The 25,994-nt window shown below is 35.5% G+C and overlaps 1 protein-coding gene across 2 annotated transcripts; it reads left to right on the forward strand.

The window, feature by feature from the left end:
• Nucleotides 1–1,529: 1,529 nt before the first annotated feature.
• Nucleotides 1,530–24,284, forward strand: LOC106092288 (cyclic GMP-AMP synthase-like receptor). Of its 2 annotated transcripts, none has more exons than XM_059369226.1 (4): nt 1,530–1,773; nt 13,826–14,523; nt 23,225–23,423; nt 24,048–24,284. In XM_059369226.1, exons 1-4 carry the CDS (start codon nt 1,593–1,595, stop codon nt 24,140–24,142), a joined length of 1,173 nt encoding a protein of 390 aa, XP_059225209.1. In that variant the 5' UTR covers nt 1,530–1,592; the 3' UTR covers nt 24,143–24,284. The 2 variants fall into 2 exon arrangements, with proteins under 2 accessions (XP_059225209.1, XP_059225210.1); XM_059369227.1 differs by having other exon boundaries at nt 23,478–24,117.
• Nucleotides 24,285–25,994: the final 1,710 nt, after the last annotated feature.

Genomic DNA, 25,994 nt, shown 5'->3' on the forward strand with positions numbered 1-25,994 from the left:
TCCAAAGTTTAGCCCGGCCGAACTTAATGCCTTTTTACTCTAATATCTTACATTTGAGTCTCATATTGTCGTGATTGATCTATATATCAATTTGGCGGTTTTTGGGGGGTGTGAATCCTAGGCACCCCACCGGAACAAATTTGAATACCAAATTTTTGTTTTTAGGTTAAATAAGAGTGCAAAAAAAATGTTGCTTTGCTTGGACCACCTATCTTTGAGATCGGGCGTTTTAAAATTTAGGATAATAAGGAGTTCTTTTTGTATGGGTATCAAATTCGTGCTCTACTTCCAAACACCTTTAATTTGAGCCCCGTATTGGCATTGTCGGTAAATATGTACCGTTTGGGGGTGTTAGGGACCCCCAAAAACTTGGCCACAAAATTGGATACCTGATTGACATGATGGGTCAATTACGGTTTTGATTTTAGGAGGTAAAGCGCCACCTAGATAATTGGATACCAATTTTAATGTCAGATTCGGTACCTATTCCTAACTATCTTTCATTTGAGTCCCATTTAGCCATTATCAACTAATACGCCCATTTCGAGGGATTTTTGAAGTCCAAGTTATGGACTTGATGCTTATGCCATTTTCATAATCTACTCCCTAATACCTTTCATCAGACCACCATATTGGCATGAACTTCAATATGTCTGTTTGAAGGAGTTTTGGGGTTGGAGCGGACCCATGGGTACGGGAACACAATTTTTAATATCATATTCGTATACTAGTCTTCAATACCTTTCATTTGATACCCATATTTCGGGATATTATGATTTTTTACTTTCTTTTTTTAAATGCTCTATTTCGAGTTATTTTTGGTATTTTTTCCCTATAAAGATCACGTTTGTACCAATTGCAACCATAACTAAAAAAAATAGTCGAATCAGTTGACGGCAAAAATCGAATTGAAACTAAATCCATTTCGACTTTTTTGGACTTTTCGACCTTTTTGGCATTTCGACTTTTTTTTAAACAGTAAAAGGCGACTTCAACTTTTTTTTTACACAAAAAATCGATTAATCGATTAGTCGGCTTTTAGATCCCTAGAATGGAATTCTTCAACCTATGGGAGCCGTTATGAAGCACACTTACGACCATACCCATGCAATCAATAAGAATCACTACACACAGGCAGACGTCGCCAGTTTGATTTAGAATGTTAGCGTTATTAAGAATATGTATACCTAAACCTTAGTAGAATTTTAAATACATTTTTCGAAGTGTTGCCAACGAAATGACAAAGTTATGTTAAATTTTTTTGCACATGAAACATAATTTTTTCAAATATCTCAGAAATCTCAGTATATTTTCTTTGCTTTTTATGGTAGTCCACTATTAATGCATGAAATGTGTATTTGAAGTTAAAAATGTGAAAATATAACTTGGTGCCAAATTGTAGATGTTCCCTTTCTAATTCTCTAATTACAGAGTGGCCACAAACCGTTAATTTTATTTATTTGTTTATTTTTCGATTATGGTAACCCTAAAATCCCCACAACTTTGTCGTTCATAAATAGCAGGCCTCCCGCAGCAATCGTCCACAGTTGAGAAAATACAACGCCGCCGTTAAACCACAAAATACCGCAACAATGGTTTTGGAATTACAACCAAATTTAGAGTCAGTTTTAATAAGTGTTAACAAACATATAAATATAGACAATGCTCGACAAAGATATGCTAACCATTTTGAAGTCTTAAAACATATTATTTTTAAAAAACTGCGAGAGTTTCAGCCTTTTGGTTCCCTATTTAATGGCTATCAAATGGGTGGTGAGTAAGAAATACATTTGATAAACTTGTTCGAGACAAAAGTTGCCAGATTTTTGCTCTCTGTTTTGGAGATTCTATAATCGGCCAGAGTTAAAAAAATCAAAATCAGCGAAAAAATTAATAATTGTGTGCTAACGATGAAATAGTGAAATTCGACAAAAGAAATTCAACACATCGATTTGATAGACTACCGATTGTTATAAGTATTTTCAACAGCAACTTTTCGAAAAACCTGTCGTTTCTATTAAAAAAAAAATATAATTGAGCTGCTTAAATCTCAATTTTTGATTAATATCAATATAGTCGTTAGCAGAGTGCTTTATAAAAAAAAGAAAAACATAGGGGTCAGGTACAAGAGCAAGTGTTTTACAATATATAAGCCACAAAAGCCAACATGGTTTAAAAAAAAAATTTTATGTGTAAGAGGAGATGGGCCAGGAATTGGAAGGCATTGGAGGGATTTTTGTTATTACATAGAAAATAAAAACAAAAATTCACAATATAACCAACAACTAAACAAACATCAAAGAAAAATAAAATTGCTGGCCAAAATAAAAATACTCAACTAAAGTCCGAATACTCGAACTCGTGATTTGGAGTTTAAACGTAGCGTTAACGCGTTGGAGAGATTTTCACAAATGAAGTGAATTTTGATTCTGGTCACAGTTGAAAACACATATTTTTCGCGATTGATTTTTTTTAAACCCTACCAAGATCTAAATGATAGCATAATACTTTTATTAAAATTGTCCTGAATGGAATCAGCAAGTTGACTTGCTTGATAATCTATTATCTGGAAAAGTAATCACGAGAAACGAAAAGTGAACATAGTACCAGCCTTAAGCGGAATTTAAGAATTCTAAAATAAACGTCAAGAAACCTGTGACAGAATTTTGTGTCCTTCAACATTTATAATACTCATTAACTCAATGCTCTTAAGTTGTTGGAAGATTGATATAATGCACGGTGGGACCTTCTCTCGCAAAGTCGTGCGTATTACGTGAACTGCAAAAGCAGCGTTTATAACCGATTTCGCCGAAATTTGGCACAATGAGCTGTTTTAGGCTCTTCGAAATCCGTGGTCAATATGGCCGAGATCTGTCTATATTTGACATATCAACCGATCTCCCTATTTAAGGTCTTGGGCCCATAAAAGGCACATTTATTATGGATTGGTGTACATTTGGATATAGCTGCCATATATACCGATCTCCCAAATTAAGTTCTTGGCACTTAAAAAGCGCATTTATTAACCGATTTTGCTAATGAGTTTGAGGGTTTTTTAAACCCTTTCATATCCTTCCCGATATGATGTACTGTATTTAGAAATAGTTGCCCTTTGGACCAATATTATGTTTTACCGTCTTAAACAGTGAATTGTATTAGACCTCTCGATGCCTGCCGAGTTTGGTCCAAATCGGACCATATTTTGATATAGCTGCTATGGGTTCATAAAAATTAAATTTTTCAGCGGATTATGGCGAAAGGTGTTAAATGTATAAAGCCGAGGTTTTGGGTGCCCACTTCATTTAATCACTTTGGCCTTGAACTGGTTAATTTGTTAGCGCCAAAAAAATTTACCCATGAACATTACATTAAGGGACAGCGGTCCTCCTTTTTATTGCCGAGTCCGAACGGCTTGATACGGAGCGACAGCACTTTAGTAGAGAAGTTTACACGGCCGATTACAAAAGGCAGCACTGGGAGGGGATGACCAACGCTGAACATTTTTTTCTGATATTCTCGATGTCAGAAAAATCTGCTTCCATATTTTGCCATTCTTGTCTGTTTATTTTCTTTAGTTGGTCCCAATTGGCAATTTTAAGATTTTTTTCTTTTTCCCAAAGTTAATCGATTAAGTCTGGGAATTGCGTAGGGTGCAACAAAACATGTGGGGCATTATATATAACACGTTTTCATTTTGAAAAATAGAATCCTCATCCCAAATTGAGATTTTTTACAAAATACTAGGTCAGTCCCGGTTAAAAAAATTTTATAAGTCGAATATCTCCATAACAAGTAGAGATATTTGGCACAAAATTTAATGCTTTGTATAGTTTTGAGAAACGCTCCAACAAATAAAATATTTTGGAAATCGGACCAGAAAAGGAACATTTCGCAGTGCAAGCAAAATTTGTAAGTGATGGCCTAAACGGATTGCCAGCAAATAGAGCCCAAGCCTTCTAGGGTCTCTCTTACAAATACCTTCTCTCTAATCATTTAAAATTTCATACATATATCTCCTCTGAATACTTAATTCGTCATGAACGAATGGGAATTATGTATGTATAAAATATCTTATGTTTGGAAAGTTCAGGACGTATATTATAATAAAATGCTCAAGTCGAAAGAAAAATTCTAAATTAGTTTCGGATTATTTGAGCAAAAGTTAAAACGAGCCCAAAATATCCAATTTTGTGGAAAAAAAATGCTAATTGAAATGATTATAAAATTGAAACCCATAAAGATATCGTTTTAATTTTTACATCGTTTTATGGATAAATGTCTCCTCAAAAAAATGAGTATAAATTTTACCCACATTTCTTGACGAAAATACCCAAAATCCCCATTCTGAGGAAAGATAAAGTTGGACGTTTCAGCTTTGCGTTTTGAGAACTCGAAGGCTTTTTTTCAGTTTTTTTATGTAAAAAAAATGCCAATATTGTACTTTACTTATTCTGTTGTTGTTGTTCTGCCATCGGGCAAATCCGGTACGTACAACCGGCTGGCATGGGATTGACTTCACATATCTTCTACTAGAGTCAACACAATTCATAAAAATTACACTTAAAACTCATCTACATTAAGTCTTCTTTACAGTTCAGTAAGCAAAATTGATAGTATTAGGCCAAGTTTTCTGAATAGAGACGAAACAATGAAATTACATTTTTTACGAAAAAATGCCAAAAATTTACTTTTTTCACATTTTTTGTTTTGTAACTCGCATAACTTTGGACTGAAAAATTTAAAAGCAGTTCAGTTCATGTCTTCACAAACAACAAAATGGGGGATCAGCCTCTGCAAAATTTTCAAATAAAAAATTTTAAGTCGAATTTCTTGGACACTATAAAAGATATCCCTCACATTTAAGTATGTTTTTTGTAGAATTCTTTGAGCACTTTCCAGCAAATAATAAATAAATTTAAAAAATCGGAACATAAATGCGCTTTGCCAGCCCTAAAAAATTTTGTAGGACCGATGTAACCAAATTTGAAGGACCACAAATTGGCCCTCGGGCGCTCTAGGGCCAGGTTAACACCACAGCTATAACCATGTAAAATTTCATTAAGATGTCTTTATCCGTTCGAAAATGGCAGACTTATTTCACTTATTTTTCTCATCCCACAGCGCCATGCCACACCAATACTCTTCCTTCTGATAGAAAATATTATACAGCGGTCAAAAAAAGTATTCATCATTCAATGTTTTTTTTTAATAAGTCTACAAAAGACAATTGGAATAAAACCATATTAAACTAATGATGCAGTAGTGCTTGTGTGATTTATATGTACACAATTTCATTGTTTTTAAAGAAAAAAATAGTATTTATTGGAACAAAAAGGGCCATTTTACAGCTGAACACAAAAAATTAAACAAAAAAAGTATTCATCATTGCAAAAAAACAAAAAAATAAATAACATTTAAAAAAATTAATACTTTGTTATTCGACCACCGCGTCTTATAACTTCTTTTAAACGGTTTGACATCGATTGGACTAATTTAGCGGTTATATTTTGGTCTATATTAGTCCATTCCTCCATTATCACCTGTTGCATTTGACTCTTGCTCGAAAAATTGCGCGTTCTCAATTTGCGTTCGAGATGTTCCCAAAGATGTTCAATTGGGTTCAAGTCGGGACTTTGAGGAGGAGTTTTAATGACTTTGGGGCAGTTATACAGCATCCACATCTTGGTATTTAAAGCAGAATGTTTGGGGTCATTATCTTGATAATATTGAAAGTTATTACCAAGCCCAAGTTTTACAGCACTATCTTTTAAATTCCTCTTTAAAATGGCAATGTAATACTTATGATCCATTACTCCATTAATAATTTCAAGATTTCCCGCTCCTGAAGCCGCCATACACCCCCAAACCATTAAACCACCTCCACCATGTTTTACAGTAGCAACTGTGTTTCGTTCTTCAAGCTCTGTATTTGGTTTTCTGTACACTATGACCTTTCCATCGCACCCAAAAAGATTAAACTTGCTCTCGTCTGCAAAAATGACTGTTTTCCAAAATGATTCGGGCTGTTTTACATACATTTTTGCGAAGTTTAGCCTTTTCACAGCTCGTGGTTCCTACATTGCCTATATTCTCCATTAACGCAAACTGGTCCATGTATTACGAAGAATCTTTCTCTCAAATAATCCAAGCACTGCCTCATCTGACGGTGACCCGAATACTTGGTCCCACATTCGGATATCAGATTCGTATTAAATACCTTTATTTGAGCCCCACATTGCGAAGTCAGTAAATAATTCTTGTTTGTGGGGTGTTTTAGGGAAGGGGTAGACCCCCAATACCCCACATTGCTTTCTTCAAGCTCTGTATTTGGTTTTCTGTACACTATGACCTTTCCATCGCACCCAAAAAGATTAAACTTGCTCTCGTTTGCAAAAATGACTGTTTTCCAAAATGATTCGGGCTGTTTTACATACATTTTTGCGAAGTTTAGCCTTTTCACTCGGTTTATTTTATTTATAAAGGGCTTCTTACGTGCAGTTCTTCCTCTGTAACTATGCCTTTTGAGTGTATTTCGAATTGTTTGTGTAGTAACTTCCTTCCCTAAATATTCCATAGTGTTTTTACGAAGAATGGTCGCATTTGTCTTCGGAGTTTTCTGAACTTGCCGCACTAGCCAACGCACATCTCCAACTGAAAGTGCTTTTGGTCGACCAGATCTTGGTTTATTGTCAACAGTTTTCGTTTCTGTCCACTTTCTGATGATGGATTGTATAGTAGATCGTGGTCTATTTAATATTTCACTGATAGTTTTTTGAGTTAAACCATTCCTGTGGTGTTTTATTATCAAAACTTTTACCTCATCAGAAACCTCGTTTTGCTTACGACCCATTTTGACAAAAACTATATTTTCAATGAAATTAAATATTTGCTGTCAAGGGCAAAGCCTCCTTTACTAAATAAAACAGAAAAGGGGGATTCCCAAATAATATTTGAATTTGACTTTGATGATAGCACATCAATGATGAATACTTTTTTTGTTCTGTTTTTGGTGTTATTATATAAAATTGCATTTTTTGCGCTAATTAAATTTATTTTTTGAATTTATTTTAAAACATATTACGAAAAATAAACTATTGCATAAAACTGCATTATTTGTTTACTTTAAATTTTCTTCAATTACCCAAAATAAGTGAATTTATTATCAATTTTGCTAATGATGAATACTTTTTTTGACCGCTGTATTTGCTTTCATCTGAAAACCGTACAGTACTTCAAAAGTCTTCAGTTTTATTTCTGATCTCCAGGATATAATCTAGCCGCTTCTTACAAATCACCTAACATACAGTAGTTTTGAATTACCTGCCTGAACTAATTTTGTAAAGTTTAGGTTAGGTGTGAGTGGCAGTCTGCCATCAGACTCACTTAGACGTTTCGTACATTGTGATACCACACGAACAGAAGAAGGAAGATGCCTTCTAGTTTCTACCGTTGAACCATCGAGATCGCTTTAAAAAGCCCAATAAATTGCGAATGTTTACGTCCGCTAAATCAGACAGGTTCTCAAAGAAATGAGAACCTAAAGTGGAACGCCTTCTAACTGCAAGTGCGGGACACATACACAGAAGGTGTTCTATAGTCTTTTCTTCCTCGATGTACCTACAGCTTCTGCAAAAGTCGTTGCTGGCAACCTTCAGCCTGTCATCATGTTTTCCGATTAGACAGTGACCTGTCATGACGGACACAATGACTGAGACGTCTTTTCTAGCCAATGACATCAAAGCAGTGTATATATATGTTGCCGATTTTGACTCATTTTCCCATAGATGCTCAATAATTATGCGATCTTTGCGAAATCTTGAACATGAAAGTCTCAAATTTAATTAAAAATTTTTATAGGTGGGTATTCCGTAGGTATTTTTAAAAATTATAGGTCTGACTTTTTTTCCGCAGGGGCAACATCGATTAACAGATGACCGAAACCGGCACGAGTATTATCTATTGTTACCATTTACATACATACGGCAAGAGAATGTGGGCGTCAATCTGGCAACATCGTACAAGATGAGAGAATACGAAAAAAAGAGAAAGAGATCAGTATTACCATCGTTTAAAAATAGAGGGTATAAAAGAATTAAAATACAATAAGTTGCGGCATTTGTAAAAGACGATTGGGGATAATTTTGAACGACATCTGGCATCCAAAAGGCGCAATTGAAATACTGTATCTTTACATATTGAATACCTTTGAAGGTATTATTTTAAAATCTTAATAATAAATAATAAAAAAGATAACTATGGAAGATCATACTCTGACTTCTATTTCATTTCCAAAAACTAATTCAAAGCAGGGAAGCAACTCTTTTGTGATAACTTACCCAATTTCAATCGGACTAACAAACGACTATATAATACCCTACACCACCGATGGTGTAGGGCCGACTATATAATACCCTACTCCACGGATGGCATAGCTATTGAAATATTAAATAAAACCTTGTAAGATTTTCTTACGATAGGACTTAAATTGTGTCTACTTCTGCCTTAAAGGGTCATATCGAATAAAAGATATATGTCGGAGTCATATCTAAATCTGGGCCGCTTATGCAAAATTTTGTGAAAATCTGACAACAAATGCGACCTGTACCTTGATTACAAGAATACATGGACAGACAGAAAGACGGATATAGCTAAATCGAATCAGGAAGTGATTCTAAGCCGATCCGTATACTTATCGATGGGTCTAGCTTTTCTCCTTCTTAGCGTTGCAAACAAATGCACAAATCTATCAAATCAAATACCCTGTACAACAGTGGTGGAGTAGGGTATAAAAACAGAATGAAAGAATTTTTATTAAAAAATTGTAAATTAAGTCCTGATTCATACTAAGCAATTTTACTTACCGCTATCCTTATCTTATAGGAGAGCGAGGGAGAAGTAGGGCGTATGGAAAGGCAAACCCATTCTTCAAAATTCTGTATCCCTGAGAATTTCAGCAAATATAATTGAGTGGTAACCCATTCCTTTACATTGAACCGTACATGGCGTCTTTTCTTCAATACACCAATAAAGCAACTTTGTAAAGTAATGAAAACGTCAGCCAATTTTATAATAATCAACAATCTGAAGTAAAAGACTACATGTCTTCATTTATTGAATTCCAAAAATCTGCAATGGTTTTTTTTAGGATTTTGTTTTACAGACTGGTGTGTTTAACGCTTGTGGTTTATAAGAAATAAACAAAATTATAATAAGTTTTTAAGGAAAATTTCATAGAAAATTTATTATTTATTTAAGCTGGATGTTGGCCTACTGTACACCATTAGGTAAAATCAAAGAATATAAAAGCCAAAAATTCATAAAAAAACTCAGTCATGTAAAGCATATCTTCTAAGTGATGCCGAACACTCTTGGGCAAGATATTGGTTTGACCAAAAAGTAATTGCGGATTTTTTACAAGAAAGTATGTAAATGCATTTTTAATAAAACTTAGAATGAACTTTAATCAAATATACTTTTTTTACACTTTTTTCCTAAAGCAAGCTAAAAGTCACAGCTGATAACTGACGGAAGAAAGAATGCAATTACAGAGTCACAAGCTGTGAAAAAATTTGTCAACGCCGACTATATGAAAAATCCGCAATTACTTTTTGGGCAACCCAATAATTTTTACTTTCCAAGCCAAAGGCAATAGACTCTTAAAGATGATCTTCTTCTCTACCAAAAATGGCTTCTAAGTGCAACGATTAGAAATCTTTTGTTTCTTTCGTAAGAGTCACCTCACGACTGAAGAAAAAGCAAATGAGGGAACATAAAAATCTGTAAAAAAAACAATTAAATTAACAACAAGTAAAAAGGCGTTAAGTTCGGCCGGGCCGAACTTTGGTTACCCACCACCTCGGGTATATATGTAAACCACCTTTCGTCAAAATCCGGTGAAAAATGCACTTTACTTTCTTTCTTACTTTAATTGTCTATGACAGAATATTTGTTCCACTAGCCGAACGTAGAATAGCGTTCCAAGCGCCTCGATCTTCTGCGCTCCTTCTTAAATCTCTGACACCAAGTTTCGAGGGGTCTCCCACCACTTGATCTTTCCATCGGGCTTTTGGTCTTCCCGGTTTGCGTGTACCACCGTGTTTGCCTTCAAAAGACTTCTTTGCTGGAGCTTCTTCATCCATTCTGACAACATGGCCTAGCCAACGCAGCCGTTGTATTTTGATGCGTGTAACTATGCTATCGTCGTCACATAGCTCATACAGCTCGTGGTTCCTACGTTGCCTATATTCTCCATTAACGCAAACTGGTCCATGTATTACGAAGAATCTTTCTCTCAAATAATCCAAGCACTGCCTCATCTGGCGGTGACCCAAATACTTGGTCCCACATTCGGATATCAGATTCGTATTAAATACCTTTATTTGAGCCCCACATTGCGAAGTCAGTAAATAATTCTTGTTTGTGGGGTGTTTTAGGGAAGGGGTAGACCCCTATACCCCACATTGCGAGGTCAGTAAATAATTCTTGTTTGTGGGGTGTTTTAGGGAAGGGGTAGACCCCCAATACCTTTCATTTGAGCTCCACATTGACGTGCATGGTAAATATGCCCAAACACTTGGCCCTGAAAATATATTAGCATCGTGGTCTACTCTCAAATATCATTTATTTGAACCCCATATTGCCATTGGCCTCAAAAATGGATAGCAAATTCGTTTTCTAATCTCAAATAACTTTCATTTAAACCCCTTATTGCAAAAGTCAGCAAATATGTCCGGTTTAGGGTATGGACGCTAAAAACTATCAATATCGAGATCCAGGGGACGTCCCCTAGGCAGTTAGTCCCTAATGTTGATACCTTTCATTTGAGCCCCATATTTCCATAGTCGGCCAACATGACCGGTTTCGAGGGTGTTTTGGGGGATGGGGCGGCCGTTCAGTGACTTGAAAATATATATCAGATTCGTGTTGTACTCTAAAATACTTCTTATTATAGCCCCATATTGGAATGGTCACCAAATACGTCCTATATGGGTGGTGTTATGGGGGTGGGGTGGCCCCATGCATACTTTTCCCGAATATTGATATCAGATTCGTGCTTTACTCCAAAGACCTTTCATTTGAGGCCCATATTGCTATTTTAGTAAATTTGTCCTCCTTGGGGGTTGTTTTTGGAAGGGGCGGCCCCCAATAATGTTGCCATGACCAGTAAATAGGTCCTGTTTGGGGGGTGTTTTGCGGAAGGGGTGGACCCCCAGAAACTTGTATGCCCACATTTGGATACGTATTTTCGTATTCTTCTCGCAAATACCTCTCATTTAAGTCCCATATTGCCATGGTCGGTAAATATGTCCGATTTAGGGGTATTTTGGGGGGGGGGGGGGTCCCCCAAACACTTAGTCCGACAATTGGAAAGCAGATACATTTTCTACTCTCAGATATCTTCAAATATTTGAGTCCCATATTGTCATGATTGGTCTATACATATGTATATATTGTATTTGGTAGGTTTTGGGGTGGGGCTGCCCCCCTAGGTACCCCATCCGAAATTTGGATACCAAATTTTTATTTTTAGGTTACTTTAAGAGAGCACACAAAATTTCGCTTAAATAGCACCACCCATCACCGAGATCTGGCGTTTCTGAAAATTATGGTAAGGGTCCGCCCCCCTTCAGATATCAAAATATGTAGTACCCTATTTTCACCACAGGATCATTATGCACCATCTGTGAACATTTCAAGAAAATCCGTTCAGCCGTTTTTGAGTCTATAAGGAACACACAAACAAACAAACAAGGTTAGGTTAGGTTTAAGTGGTAGTCTGCCATCAAACTCACTTAGACTTTTCGTCCATTGTGATACCACACGAACAGAAGAAGGAAGATGTCTTCTAGTTCCCACTGTTGAACCATCCAGATCGCTTTAAAAAGCCCAATAACTTGCGAATGATAACATCGGCTAAATCAGACAGGTTCTCAAAGAAATAAGAACCTAAAGTGGAACTCTTTCAAACTGCTAGTGCGGGACACACACACAGAAGGTGTTTAATAGTCTCTTCTTCTTCGATTTCCCTACAGCTTCTGCAAAAGTCGTTGCTGGCAACCTTCAGTCTGTCAGCATGTTTTCCGATTAGACAGTGACCTGTCATGACGGACACAATGACTGAGACGTCTGTTCTAGCTAATGACAGCAAAGCAGTAGACCTCTTCAAGTCTAGATGAGACCACATAGTTTTGAAATGCCCGTAGCCCCCTCTTTGTGACCATCGATCATTCGTTGCCCTTCGACCCTGGTCCCGAAAACTTAACCTTTTTATACCCTACACCACATTGGATATGCAGGCTGAGACGTCGAATTTAAAATTTGCTTAAATTTGATTTTTTGAGAAGATGGATTGAGCCGATTTCTATTAAACTCAAAAGCAATACCGGGAGTCTTAAGGGAATCCCTGTGCCAATTTTCGTGTGAATCTGTTAACAAATGACCAAACTATTGCAATACTAGTCCAAATCGGACGAACATTTACATGAGAGCTATATCTAAATCTGAACCGATTGCTATGAAATTCACCATTATTGGTCGAGACCTATATCCCTCGTTTGAAATTTCGTGAGAATCGGTTTAAAAATGACGATATAATTGCAATTTTAGTCAAATCGGACGAACATATGTATGAGATCTATATTTAAATCTGAACCGATTTCTATGAATTTCACTAATAATGTCGATATAATTGCAAGGGCATTAAAAGGAGGCCTGGGTTCGAATACTGGAGAGACCATCAGAAAAAATTTTCAGCGGTGGTTTCCCCTCCTAATGCTGGCAACATTTGTGAGGTACTATGCCATGTAAAACTTCTCTCCAAAGTGGTGTCGCAATGCGGCACGCCGTTCGGACTCGAATATAAAAAGGAGGCCCCCTATCATTGAGCTTAAACTTGAATCGGAATGCACTCATTGATATGTCAGAAGTTTGCCCCAGTTCCTTAGTGAAATGTTCATGGACAAAATTTGTATAATTGCAATTGAAGTCCAAATCGGACGAGCATATATATGGGAGCTGTATCTAAGTCTGGGCCGATTTCTATGAAATTCACCCTTTTGCAAAATTTCGTGAGAATTGGTTTACAAATGACGATATAATTGCAATTTTAGTCCAAATCGGAAGAACATACATGTGGGACCAAATCTGAACTGTTTTTTTCCAATTTCAATAAGCTTCGTCTCTAGGCTCTAGAAAATGCCTGTGCCAAATTTGAAGACAATCGGATGAAAATTGCGACCTGTGCTTTGTACAAAAATTGACATGGACAGACAGACGGACATAGCTAAATCGAATCAAAAAGTGGTTCTGAGTCGATCGGTATACTATACTCGGGTCTATTTCTCATCCTTTTGGGTGTTACAAACAAATTCACAAAGTTATAATACCATATACCACAGTAGTGGTGTAGGGTATAAAAAGAGGTACATTTCTATCAAAAGCTGAATTTGAACGTGATAATTTCGCTAAAAGCGGGAGAGTTAGTCACTTTATGTATGAGACAATGAGGTCAATTAGACAACTGAAATCTACTAGCATAGATTAAGGTGCAATGATTGTGTTGTAGTTGTAGTAGGAAGTACTGAAATCCTACATCAAAAGGTGTTCTTCGATTGTTCTTTTTTTTTTGTTTCTCACAGACAGGACATTTACAACATGTTCGAGTTTAAAACAATGGTAAAGTCTCACATAAGAGAAAGAACATATAGTTACAATATTCTATTTAATGAAATCGAAGCAACCCTAATCTCTTATAATGAAATAAACCCTAACGAAAAAACCAAATGTCTATAAAAAATTTACTAAACGTTTCTCTTCTATTTCCCAGGCAGTTACGGAGACAATTTGAAAGTAACCCTACCAGATGAATTCGACTTGGTGTTTCACATTGCCTTCCCGGAATATAAACTTATTAACGTTGTGGAGGATCACCACTTACCCGGTAATGTTCATTTGGACTTTACAAAGGTCCTTAAGAAAATACGCAATGAAAAGCAACATGCTGTCGCTTATAAACGCTTGATAGAATGGTTGAATGATCAAAACTTTTTAATTGTCGAGAAAATGCAAGCATATTTCCAAAGTTGTTTTACCAGAGTAATGATTGAAATGCAATGGTCTCTTGATTCAGTTGCGCTCAGTTATAGAAGGTGTGGCCCAGCTCATACTATCGACGTAAACGAAGAAGGTTTTTATTATTCTGTAGACTTTGTACCAGGCATCCTATTGGAGCAGTCACAAAGCATTGTTCCCCGACACGTGGGCCAATGGGAAGCCATTCCAAAACCTATATGTGGTGCGATTCGGAGTACCTCGTTTAGGTCATCTTTCTACAGACAGGAACAAGCGTTAATCAATGATAAATACAACTTAAAGAATGCCCTACGTATGATGAAAAAATTCCGCGATAAAAACAGCAATTTGAGTAATATGAAAAGTTATTTCATCAAGACCCTTTTTTTGTGGAAAGCAAAAGAAGAACATCAATCGTATTGGAGACAACCATTATCGAAAATCATAGTCGATGTAAGTACAAAAATGGTTTATAAAATAAAAACCAGTAAAGAAATTTATTTCCAAACAATTAAAAACTGTTTTGTGTTTGACCAGCTATGTATTGTAGTTGTTACAGATAAAAAACTAAGATCTTTAAGGACTCAGGTCCATTGAGTTCTGTACACAAATCGACTTTCTGGGAGCTCAAAAAGTTATATGAAGAGATGTGGGTTTATATGATGGCCGTATTAAGTTAAAGAATTTTTTACAAAATCCTTACAGACTGAATTAATTGCTAAATATTTATGTACAACAAAAATATATGTATATATTGGGTTGCCCAAAAAGTAATTGCGGATTTTTCATATAGTCGGCGTTGACAAATTTTTTCACAGTAATTGCATTCTTTCTTCCGTCAGTTATCAGCTGTTACTTTAGAAAAAAAGTGTAAAAAAAGTATATTTGATTAAAGTTGATTCTAAGTTTTATTAAAAATGCATTTACTTTCTTTTAAAAAATCCACAATTACTTTTTGGGCAACCCAATATAATTTTTTTTGAGCTTCTAAGAATATAGAGGTTTAAATACTAAATATGATTCAAGTATTAAAATAACTTCCTTTTTATCGACTCACGACTTTCTGATAGATCAATTAGATTATAAAATTTGTGGTCATTATTTGCATAATAGGTGGTATATTAATTTATTTGAAGTAGTTGGTAACGACGAGTTGGTCTGATTGGAACATTAATATAAAGTCTGTCTAAAATAAAATCTGATAATATTTTACCATGAATAATGTTCATTAGAAATGATACATTCAGCATAACGCGACGACTTTTCAGAGTTGGTAATTTATTTAGATTCAAACCGTAATTATATCTAGGCAAATCCTGCTGGTTCCAGCAACGATTCCTGAGGCAAAATAATACAAATTGTTTCTGAACCGATTCAATTGTATTGGAATGAATAAGGTAAACTGGGTTCCATACTACAGAACCGTACTCCAAGATACTACGCACAAACGAAAAATACAACTGCTTCCTAACTATTGGATCTGAGAATTCTTTACTCCAGCGTTTTATAAAGCCTAGGCTTTTATATGCCTTATTAGTTTATACAGAAATATGCTCACGGAAGTCTGGTCGGTGACCCAATAGGATCCCAAGATCGGTCATAGATGAGACAGATTCAATTAAGCGGCCATCAAAATAATAACTTGATTGTATACTACCTAGTCCAAAAAAGGTCATATGCTTACATTTTTTAATGCTTAGTTCCAGTCGATTATTTTTGCACGTCAATAAAACTGTTAAGATCAGATTGCAGCAAACTTTGCTGATTATACGACAGAAATATTTTGACATCGTCAGCATACATAAGTACTTTAGAGTGGCGTACTACATTCGGCAAGTCATGAATGAACAAAGTACAGGACCAAAATGGCTCTCTTGTGGAACCCGAGAACTCACATCAAGTTTATTAGACACTGCATTACCAAATTTCACCATTTGTGATCTGCCAATAAGGTACGACTTTATCCAATTTATTATTGTTATGCGATATGGAGTAGGAGGCCATCGTAGCGCAGAGGTTAGCATGTCCGTCTATGACACTGAACGACTGGGTTCGAAACCCGATGAGAACATTAGAAAAATGTTTTTTGCAATGGTTTTTCTCTCCTAATTTTGGCGACATTTGTGAGGTACTACGCCAGACACAGAAAGCATGCAAAAATTTCTCCTCAAAAAAGGTGTCACACTGCGACACGCTGTTCGAGCTCGGCTATAAAAAGGAGGACCCTTTTCATTAAACTTAAACATGAATCGGACAGCACTCATTGATAAATGAGAAGTTTGCCACTGTTCCTTAAGGGAAAGTTCATGGGCAAATTTGCGTTTATTCGTGATGGAGTTCAAGCGTTTATATTTGGCTGGAAAATCACAAACGACTATTGTTGGCGTACACCAACTCCTCAAGGTGAACAAAATGCTGCCAAACAACACCTAAAATGGTGAAGGTGCGAATTCAATGAAATCCATGCCGTAATACCAATTCAATGGAGCATATATTGAAAAATTAGATCAAAGTACAGCCTTACAAGTTCCAAAAGCCTCCCTAAGCAAAAAAGTTTGCCTCGAAAGAGTAAAGGAGTTGCTGCGCTTTCACTAAAGTTGTGTATTCCCGAACATCGTGTTCTCTGACGAGAAAAATTTTTCAATTAATCAATTCGTAAACTCTCAAAACGATCGTGTATACTTAAACGAGTTCTTGGACGACAAGTCATTTCGATTTCAAGTGATGGTATGAATTGTCAGCCGATGACATAGAGCCTATTAAAGTGAAAGCGACCTTTTAATGGGGGAAACATTTTGGAAGCTACTTTGGAGCCTTAGACATGCAAAAATTTCGGTGGCAGACCATGGAAGTACCAACAAGAGTTGATAGCGTCACATGAAGCATGTTTAAACCAAGAATGGCTAAAAAATCATGCTTCACACTTCATATCGTCCACACAGTGGCTCTGCAAAAATCTCCATATGCGAATACGACGGGCAAATTTAGAGAACAAGCTAAGGATTAAAAGAAATATGTCAGCAAGCATGCGCAAAAGCCATTGTATGGTACGATTACCATTGTATGGTAATCGGACAAAATACCGGCAGATTATATTCATGCATTTTGCAACTCATTATTCTACTCAGAGCAATAGTCAAGGCATATCAAGCTTACTTCCATACATTTTTGTTACATGAAAAAAAAAATTCACTCGAAAAAAAATCTTTGCTGTACATTATTTTATTGAAATGAAATAAAAACTCGGCTCAAAACAGACAACTTACTATCGTATTCAAGTAAAAGCAGATTAGGAATAAAGAAATTAAAGATTATGTAAGCTTTAGTATTTAATATATGGAATCACTGGATCATATCACCATCCTATGTTCACGGGTCACTATGGGCAAAATTACTAGCGCAGCAACTTATTCAAAATCGGCAAAATTGTACCTCAATCGATCACAAACATTCTGATATTGGAAATCGATTCTACATTGATTGATTTGCTCCAGTAGAAAGCGGTAAGCTGTCAAACTCAACATATGTTTTAGCGGGTGCATACTAAGCATTACGATTTTTTTTTCCATTATCAAACGCTTGTGACAACTAATTAAAAAATTTGTGTTTGCGATTGAGAGAGAAATACATTAACTTGAAAAGTATATTTTTATTGCATGTGCTTAAAAAATTTATGTTAAAGTAGCTTATATCAAAAATGCAAACAAAAACAAATTATGATTTCCATGGAGTGGAAATTGCGGTTTTCAATCAAGTTTCTTTTTTTCCAAACAAATATGTTGTCTTTGGATTATTTTGCGATATGAGTCATCTGCATCCACCTGCAACTTTACGAGATATGCCTTTTTTTTGGGAAAAATGTCTATGCTCAGATGCTGCAAGCCGAATTGAGAGATAAGTTTTTCCGGGAGTTATATCAGGTTATGTACCGATTCATACCATACTTGGCGCAGATATTGGAGGTCGTACGAGAAATCGTTCTGTAATCGGATAAGAATTGTGCTCTCTAGAGTCTCAATCATTACAATTGGGAGATCGGTTTATATGGGAGTTACACTAGGTTATGGACGCATTCAGACCATACTCGGCACAGATATTGGTGGTCGAAGAAGAAATCATTGTGCAAAATTAAAGCCAATAGTAATTGCCCCCTTTAGGAGCAGTTAAATCAATGGATCTGCTATATCACTCAAAAAAGTGAATGAAAGTTGGAACTAAATGAGATTGACCTTGATTCGGCGCTAAAGATTTTTTCGTCCCGTTTGGTATACACAATTCTTTATTTTAGGTACATGGGAGTGTAATAAAATCAAGTTGAAATTTTCTATAAGTTGGGATATCTGAATCAATCAAGAAGTTAAATCGATAGATCGGCTATATCACTCATAAAAATTTTATGAAGATTAAATTAAATGGGAGTGAAATTGACCATGATTTGGCGCTTAAGACTTTTTTCGTCCCGTTTGGTATACACAATTCCTTATTTTACGTACATGGGAATGTAATAATATCAGCATAATTTGAATAAGGAAAATTCTTATCCGTTTTAATACAAATTTCATACAATTTTTGTCGTATGATAACCCTTAATGAATAACATATAAATTTAGAATTATTGATGTATTTCTTAAAAAAGTATTTTATTTTTCCTGTATTATGAAAATTAATTTCAACGTATGAGGTATCACTTTATTGCCGTCAAGTAAAATAAAACATGGATACATTTTTCTTTCGAGATGAGCTTAATAATCGAAAATTGGTATGCAAAGAAAAAAATTAGAACCATGGGAGGTACAGCACATCAGCCTTAATTTGACGCACTTCGACCCCTTGATAGAGGCGATCAGCATCAGAAATTTGTAGGTGTGGAAGACTTTTAAGATCGTTCATTGGTAGGTTGTATTTATCTTGAAGAAATTGCGAAAGTTCTTTGAAATGAAATCAACACTAATCGAGATAGCTTGTTTCACCAGCTGTCTCTTTCCAAAGCATGTTCTTGTTGTAGCGATGTATGCACAAGAAATACATCTAAAATTGCTTCCAGTGTACTCCTGCTCGGAACTCTTGGTGTGTTTTTACGGGCCTGCTCAGCCGAATTTTTATTTTTTTGGCTATCATTTCTCTTTCCAGATGAGCTTTATGATTGAAATTTGCGTTGGCACTTTTGCTTATTTAATAACTTAAAATGCTTATATCTCCTCAGTTAGATATGATGAAAGATCATTGGAAAAATACCCAAGAATAGAGCTGTCTTAGAAAAAATTTAGCATGAATGGAAAGCGGTATCCTAACGAAATTTGGCTTTGCGTACAGTGGAGGAGTGAAACAATTTAAAATATTTCCAAAAATGTAAAAAAACGCACCAAAAATTTTTCATAAATCTTAGGAGTGAGATTTCTAGAAACCGTTTTAGTGTCTTGATGAATTTGGAGGTTTCTACATTAAAAATATTATGGCGATAAGCCTACTACTTTGACAGCTGTGAAATTTTATCTCAAAGTCAATAAAATCAACTTTTCTTCGCTAAATGATAATAAAATATTAAGAAACTGATTTTTTTGTTGTTGTAAAAACACCGTGGCTTAGAAATAAAAAGAACTTTTTTTTAATTTTATGTCAATAGAAATGCTCTGAATAATGAATATACAGCGGTCAAAAAAAGTATTCATCATTAGCAAAATTGATAATAAATTCACTTATTTTGGGTAATTGAAGAAAATTTAAAGTAAACAAATAATGCAGTTTTATGCAATAGTTTATTTTTCGTAATATGTTTTAAAATAAATTCAAAAAATAAATTTAATTAGCGCAAAAAATGCAATTTTATATACAGCGGTCAAAAAAAGTATTCATCATTAGCAAAATTGATAATAAATTCACTTATTTTGGGTAATTGAAGAAAATTTAAAGTAAACAAATAATGCAGTTTTATGCAATAGTTTATTTTTCGTAATATGTTTTAAAATAAATTCAAAAAATAAATTTAATTAGCGCAAAAAATGCAATTTTATATAATAACACCAAAAACAGAACAAAAAAAGTATTCATCATTGATGTGCTATCATCAAAGTCAAATTCAAATATTATTTGGGAATCCCCCTTTTCTGTTTTATTTAGTAAAGGAGGCTTTGCCCTTGACAGCAAATATTTAATTTCATTGAAAATATAGTTTTTGTCAAAATGGGTCGTAAGCAAAACGAGGTTTCTGATGAGGTAAAAGTTTTGATAATAAAACACCACAGGAATGGTTTAACTCAAAAAACTATCAGTGAAATATTAAATAGACCACGATCTACTATACAATCCATCATCAGAAAGTGGACAGAAACGAAAACTGTTGACAATAAACCAAGATCTGGTCGACCAAAAGCACTTTCAGTTGGAGATGGGCGTTGGCTAGTGCGGCAAGTTCAGAAAACTCCGAAGACAAATGCGACCATTCTTCGTAAAAACACTATGGAATATTTAGGGAAGGAAGTTACTACACAAACAATTCGAAATACACTCAAAAGGCATAGTTACAGAGGAAGAACTGCACGTAAGAAGCCCTTTATAAATAAAATAAACCGAGTGAAAAGGCTAAACTTCGCAAAAATGTATGTAAAACAGCCCGAATCATTTTGGAAAACAGTCATTTTTGCAGACGAGAGCAAGTTTAATCTTTTTGGGTGCGATGGAAAGGTCATAGTGTACAGAAAACCAAATACAGAGCTTGAAGAACGAAACACAGTTGCTACTGTAAAACATGGTGGAGGTGGTTTAATGGTTTGGGGGTGTATGGCGGCTTCAGGAGCGGGAAATCTTGAAATTATTAATGGAGTAATGGATCATAAGTATTACATTGACATTTTAAAGAGGAATTTAAAAGATAGTGCTGTAAAACTTGGGCTTGGTAATAACTTTCAATATTATCAAGATAATGACCCCAAACATTCTGCTTTAAATACCAAGATGTGGATGCTGTATAACTGCCCCAAAGTCATTAAAACTCCTCCTCAAAGTCCCGACTTGAACCCAATTGAACATCTTTGGGAACATCTCGAACGCAAATTGAGAACGCGCAATTTTTCGAGCAAGAGTCAAATGCAACAGGTGATAATGGAGGAATGGACTAATATAGACCAAAATATAACCGCTAAATTAGTCCAATCGATGTCAAACCGTTTAAAAGAAGTTATAAGACGCAGTGGTCGAATAACAAAGTATTAATTTTTTTAAATTATGTTATTTATTTTTTTGTTTTTTTGCAATGATGAATACTTTTTTTGTTTAATTTTTTGTGTTCAGCTGTAAAATGGCCCTTTTTGTTCCAATAAATACTATTTTTTTCTTTAAAAACAATGAAATTGTGTACATATATATCACACAAGCACTACTGCATCATTAGTTTAATATGTTTTTATTCCAATTGTCTTTTGTAGACTTATTAAAAAAAAAACATTGAATGATGAATACTTTTTTTGACCGCTGTAATAACACCAAAAACAGAACAAAAAAAGTATTCATCATTGATGTGCTATCATCAAAGTCAAATTCAAATATTATTTGGGAATCCCCCTTTTCTGTTTTATTTAGTAAAGGAGGCTTTGCCCTTGACAGCAAATATTTAATTTCATTGAAAATATAGTTTTTGTCAAAATGGGTCGTAAGCAAAACGAGGTGTCTGATGAGGTAAAAGTTTTGATAATAAAACACCACAGGAATGGTTTAACTCAAAAAACTATCAGTGAAATATTAAATAGACCACGATCTACTATACAATCCATCATCAGAAAGTGGACAGAAACGAAAACTGTTGACAATAAACCAAGATCTGGTCGACCAAAAGCACTTTCAGTTGGAGATGTGCGTTGGCTAGTGCGGCAAGTTCAGAAAACTCCGAAGACAAATGCGACAATTCTTCGTAAAAACACTATGGAATATTTAGGGAAGGAAGTTACTACACAAACAATTCGAAATACACTCAAAAGGCATAGTTACAGAGGAAGAACTGCACGTAAGAAGCCCTTTATAAATAAAATAAACCGAGTGAAAAGGCTAAACTTCGCAAAAATGTATGTAAAACAGCCCGAATCATTTTGGAAAACAGTCATTTTTGCAGACGAGAGCAAGTTTAATCTTTTTGGGTGCGATGGAAAGGTCATAGTGTACAGAAAACCAAATACAGAGCTTGAAGAATGAAACACAGTTGCTACTGTAAAACATGGTGGAGGTGGTTTAATGGTTTGGGGGTGTATGGCGGCTTCAGGAGCGGGAAATCTTGAAATTATTAATGGAGTAATGGATCATAAGTATTACATTGACATTTTAAAGAGGAATTTAAAAGATAGTGCTGTAAAACATGGGCTTGGTAATAACTTTCAATATTATCAAGATAATGACCCCAAACATTCTGCTTTAAATACCAAGATGTGGATGCTGTATAACTGCCCCAAAGTCATTAAAACTCCTCCTCAAAGTCCCGACTTGAACCCAATTGAACATGTTTGGGAACATCTCGAACGCAAATTGAGAAGGCGCAATTTTTCGAGCAAGAGTCAAATGCAACAGGTGATAATGGAGGAATGGACTAATATAGACCAAAATATAACCGCTAAATTAGTCCAATCGATGTCAAACCGTTTAAAAGAAGTTATAAGACGCGGTGGTCGAATAACAAAGTATTAATTTTTTTAAATTATGTTATTTATATTTTTGTTTTTTTGCAATGATGAATACTTTTTTTGTTTAATTTTTTGTGTTCAGCTGTAAAATGACCCTTTTTGTTCCAATAAATACTATTTTTTTCTTTAAAAACAATGAAATTGTGTACATATATATCACACAAGCACTACTGCATCATTAGTTTAATATGTTTTTATTCCAATTGTCTTTTGTAGACTTATTAAAAAAAAAACATTGAATGATGAATACTTTTTTTGACCGCTGTATGAAAATTCATCTAAATCGGACATGGGAATTGAGGATTAGGCATTAATGGGTTTAATGTATTTGAGAAAAGGTCGACTCTTGTCTTATGATGTAATATAAATTGACAGCGGATATTCTAATACAAAGAACAGTAGAACTGGCAAGCTGGCAAAGAAAATTAAAAAGTCATAAGCCAAACAAAAATATTTAATAACCATTATTTATATTTTTCCTCCCTTTTCAGATGTTTAGGAGCTTGGAAACTAGTTTAAAGATGAAAAAATTGCTATTTTTTTGGGACCAACGTTTGAATATGTACGACAGGTACACGCATATACAGCTGAGTGAAATGCTGGGATGTGTAGCAAATTCCAGGAAATTACTTGAACGGGCGGCATTGTCAATGGACATATTCATTCAAAAAAAAGTATATGCCCTATTCTGTAAGTATAGTTTAATTATTCTTTCATGCTATATGTTATGACGCTGTATTTTAGTTACAGTCACCCAAACAATAGTCCATAATAGCTGGAAAGTCACTTTGAGCTATAATTGAAACTTTGAACTGCCTCTATTATTTCGTAGAGAAATAATTTGATCTGCTCGTCAATGCCTTTCGAGGTATCTGTAAACCATTAGTAAACCATAAACGGACATTCCAGTTAGACTCGTTAATCATGTGATATTTAAAACGTGCGATATAATATCCATATCGAATGCTGGAGGTAGCTGTCTTAGTAAAGATCAAGAGAATGTCAGCCTTCCCATATGGGAGTAGGTATTAAAGGAGTTGTTCTGTACAAATCCACTCTTCAATAATAAAGGTTTCAACTGTGCAAACTATGCAAATTGGCTCTTAGGCATGCAAGCACGAAAATGAAGCGTAGAGAAAGAAATTAAGTAATTTTTATTCAAAATCAAAAAAAAATTATATTTTTTACATTTCGTTTTTGTTAGAAAAACTACACCTCTTTTATATATGCCCATTTATCATTTCATTCATTTCATAATACTTCCAATTATTATCAATAATTTATATGTTTTTTTTACCTTGCTTATACTTTTAGTGGACAGGAATGAACGAGGTATTCCAGGAACGGAGCCTGAAACCACTTATTGCATACCGCCCGAAAAGAATGAAGCTCGTTGTACCATCCTTTAATTCTCCAATATTAACATACAAACTCATAAAGCTTTTTGATTGTATATTTCCTCCAATGTTTCTATTTTTTTATTTACAGTAGATTCTATTTTTGGTACAAATTGTTTTTTATTAAATTTAAACCGGACATAAAATAAGAAAAGTTGTTTTTTTTTTTCTAAATACTCTGTGACTCCGACAGTGCGTTGACAAATTTAAATTTGAGTTTGGAATTCAGTAGTTCCTACCGTTGAACCATCCAGATCGCTTTAAAAAAACCCAACTTGCGAATGTTCACAACCGCTAAATCAGACAGGTTCTCAAAGAAATGAGAACCTAAAGTGGAATTACTTCTGACTGCCAGTGCGGGACACGCACAAGAGGTGTTTTATAATCTCTTCTTCTTCGATGTCCTCACACCTTCTGCAAAATTCGTTACTGACAACCTTCAGTCTGTCAGCAAGTGACTTGTCATGACTGAGACGCCAATGACAGAAAAGAGGTAGACCACTTCAAGTGTAGATTTGTGACCATCTATCATTCGTTACCCTTCGGGCCTTATCCTGAAAACTTAGCCTACATGTCGCAAGAGGCATACCCACAGATTTCAGTATCCCTGAAATGTGTAGGGTAGGTCCTAGTCCCGCAAGCTCGTCTGCTTTACAATTCCCTGGGATATCTCTGTGGCCCGGCCCCCAGAACAGGTGAATTTTGAACTGTTCAGCCATCTCGTTGAGAGATATGCGACAGTCGAGGGCGGTTTTTGTATTCAGAAATACGTTCTCCAGGGATTTAATATGGCTGACTAGCTGTCTGAGAATTTCAGCACTTCCCTAATTGCAAGGATCTCCGCTTGATACACACTGCAGTGGTCGGGTAACCTTTTCGATATAACCAGTTCTAGATCTTTAGCGTACACCCCAAATCCCCCCTGGTCGGTTAGTTTGGAACCATCCGTATAGAAGTCTATGTAACTTATGTTACCAGGGATATCGTAGTTCCATCGGTTCTATCAGGAATAGTGGTAAGATATTTTTTAACAAAAAACGGCAAAGGCAGGGTGTAATCCACACTGTGTGGAACATCGGACACTGTATCAAGGATAACACAGTGTCCGTAGCCGCCACATGACTAAAGATTAAGTTCCCTTAGCCTCACTCGCAATTTGTCTAGCCACAATGTTCAGAGGTATTAGATGTAGCATTAAATTCAGTGCATCAGATGGTGTTGTCCTCGGTGCGGCTGTGACAAACAAGTCATCCTTTGTATCCAGTTGACTATTGAACAGTAGGTGGACTTGTGAAGCGCCGTCCACCAGACCACAACACCATATATCATAATGGGTCTGACAACTGCAGTATATAGTCCATTTTTGACATACTTTTTCTAACATTTCGGCCGGCATCTCGCGAATGAATGCGTCAATTGTCTGTATAGACATGAGCTTTAACATAGTCCCACAAAAAATAGTCTAAACGCGTCAAAACGCACGATCTAGGCGACCAATTGACCGGTCCCGAACGTGAAATAATATGTTCACCGAACTCGCCTCTCAATAAGTTCATTGTTACGCGTGCTGTGGGGCCCCGTCTTGCTGAAATTACATGTCATGCAAGTCAAGCTCTTGCATTTTGGGCAAAAAAAAGTTGGATACCATCCCACGATAGCGCTCACCATTCACAGTTACGTTACGAGTCGCATCATCATTGATGATGTACGGTCCAATGATGCCACCAGCCCATAAACCGTACCAAACTGTAACTTTTTCTGGATGCATTGGTAGCTCTTGCAATGCTTCTGGTTGATCTTCACTCCAAAATCGACAATTGTGCTTATTTACGTACCCATTGAGCTAAAAATAAGCTTCGAAATG

This window comes from Stomoxys calcitrans, chromosome 5 (genome assembly GCF_963082655.1).
Source record: "Stomoxys calcitrans chromosome 5, idStoCalc2.1, whole genome shotgun sequence".
Classification (NCBI taxonomy): Eukaryota; Metazoa; Arthropoda; class Insecta; order Diptera; family Muscidae; genus Stomoxys; species Stomoxys calcitrans.

Excerpts from the sequence above, each read along its gene's own strand:
- LOC106092288 (XM_059369226.1), top strand. The coding sequence starts at position 1,593 with ATGGTTTTGGAATTACAACCAAATTTAGAGTCAGTTTTAATAAGTGTT. Across the intron at positions 1,774-13,825 it reads TAATGGCTATCAAATGGGTG|GCAGTTACGGAGACAATTTG; the intron begins GTGAGTAAGAAA and ends TCTATTTCCCAG. Across the intron at positions 14,524-23,224 it reads TATCGAAAATCATAGTCGAT|ATGTTTAGGAGCTTGGAAAC; the intron begins GTAAGTACAAAA and ends CTCCCTTTTCAG.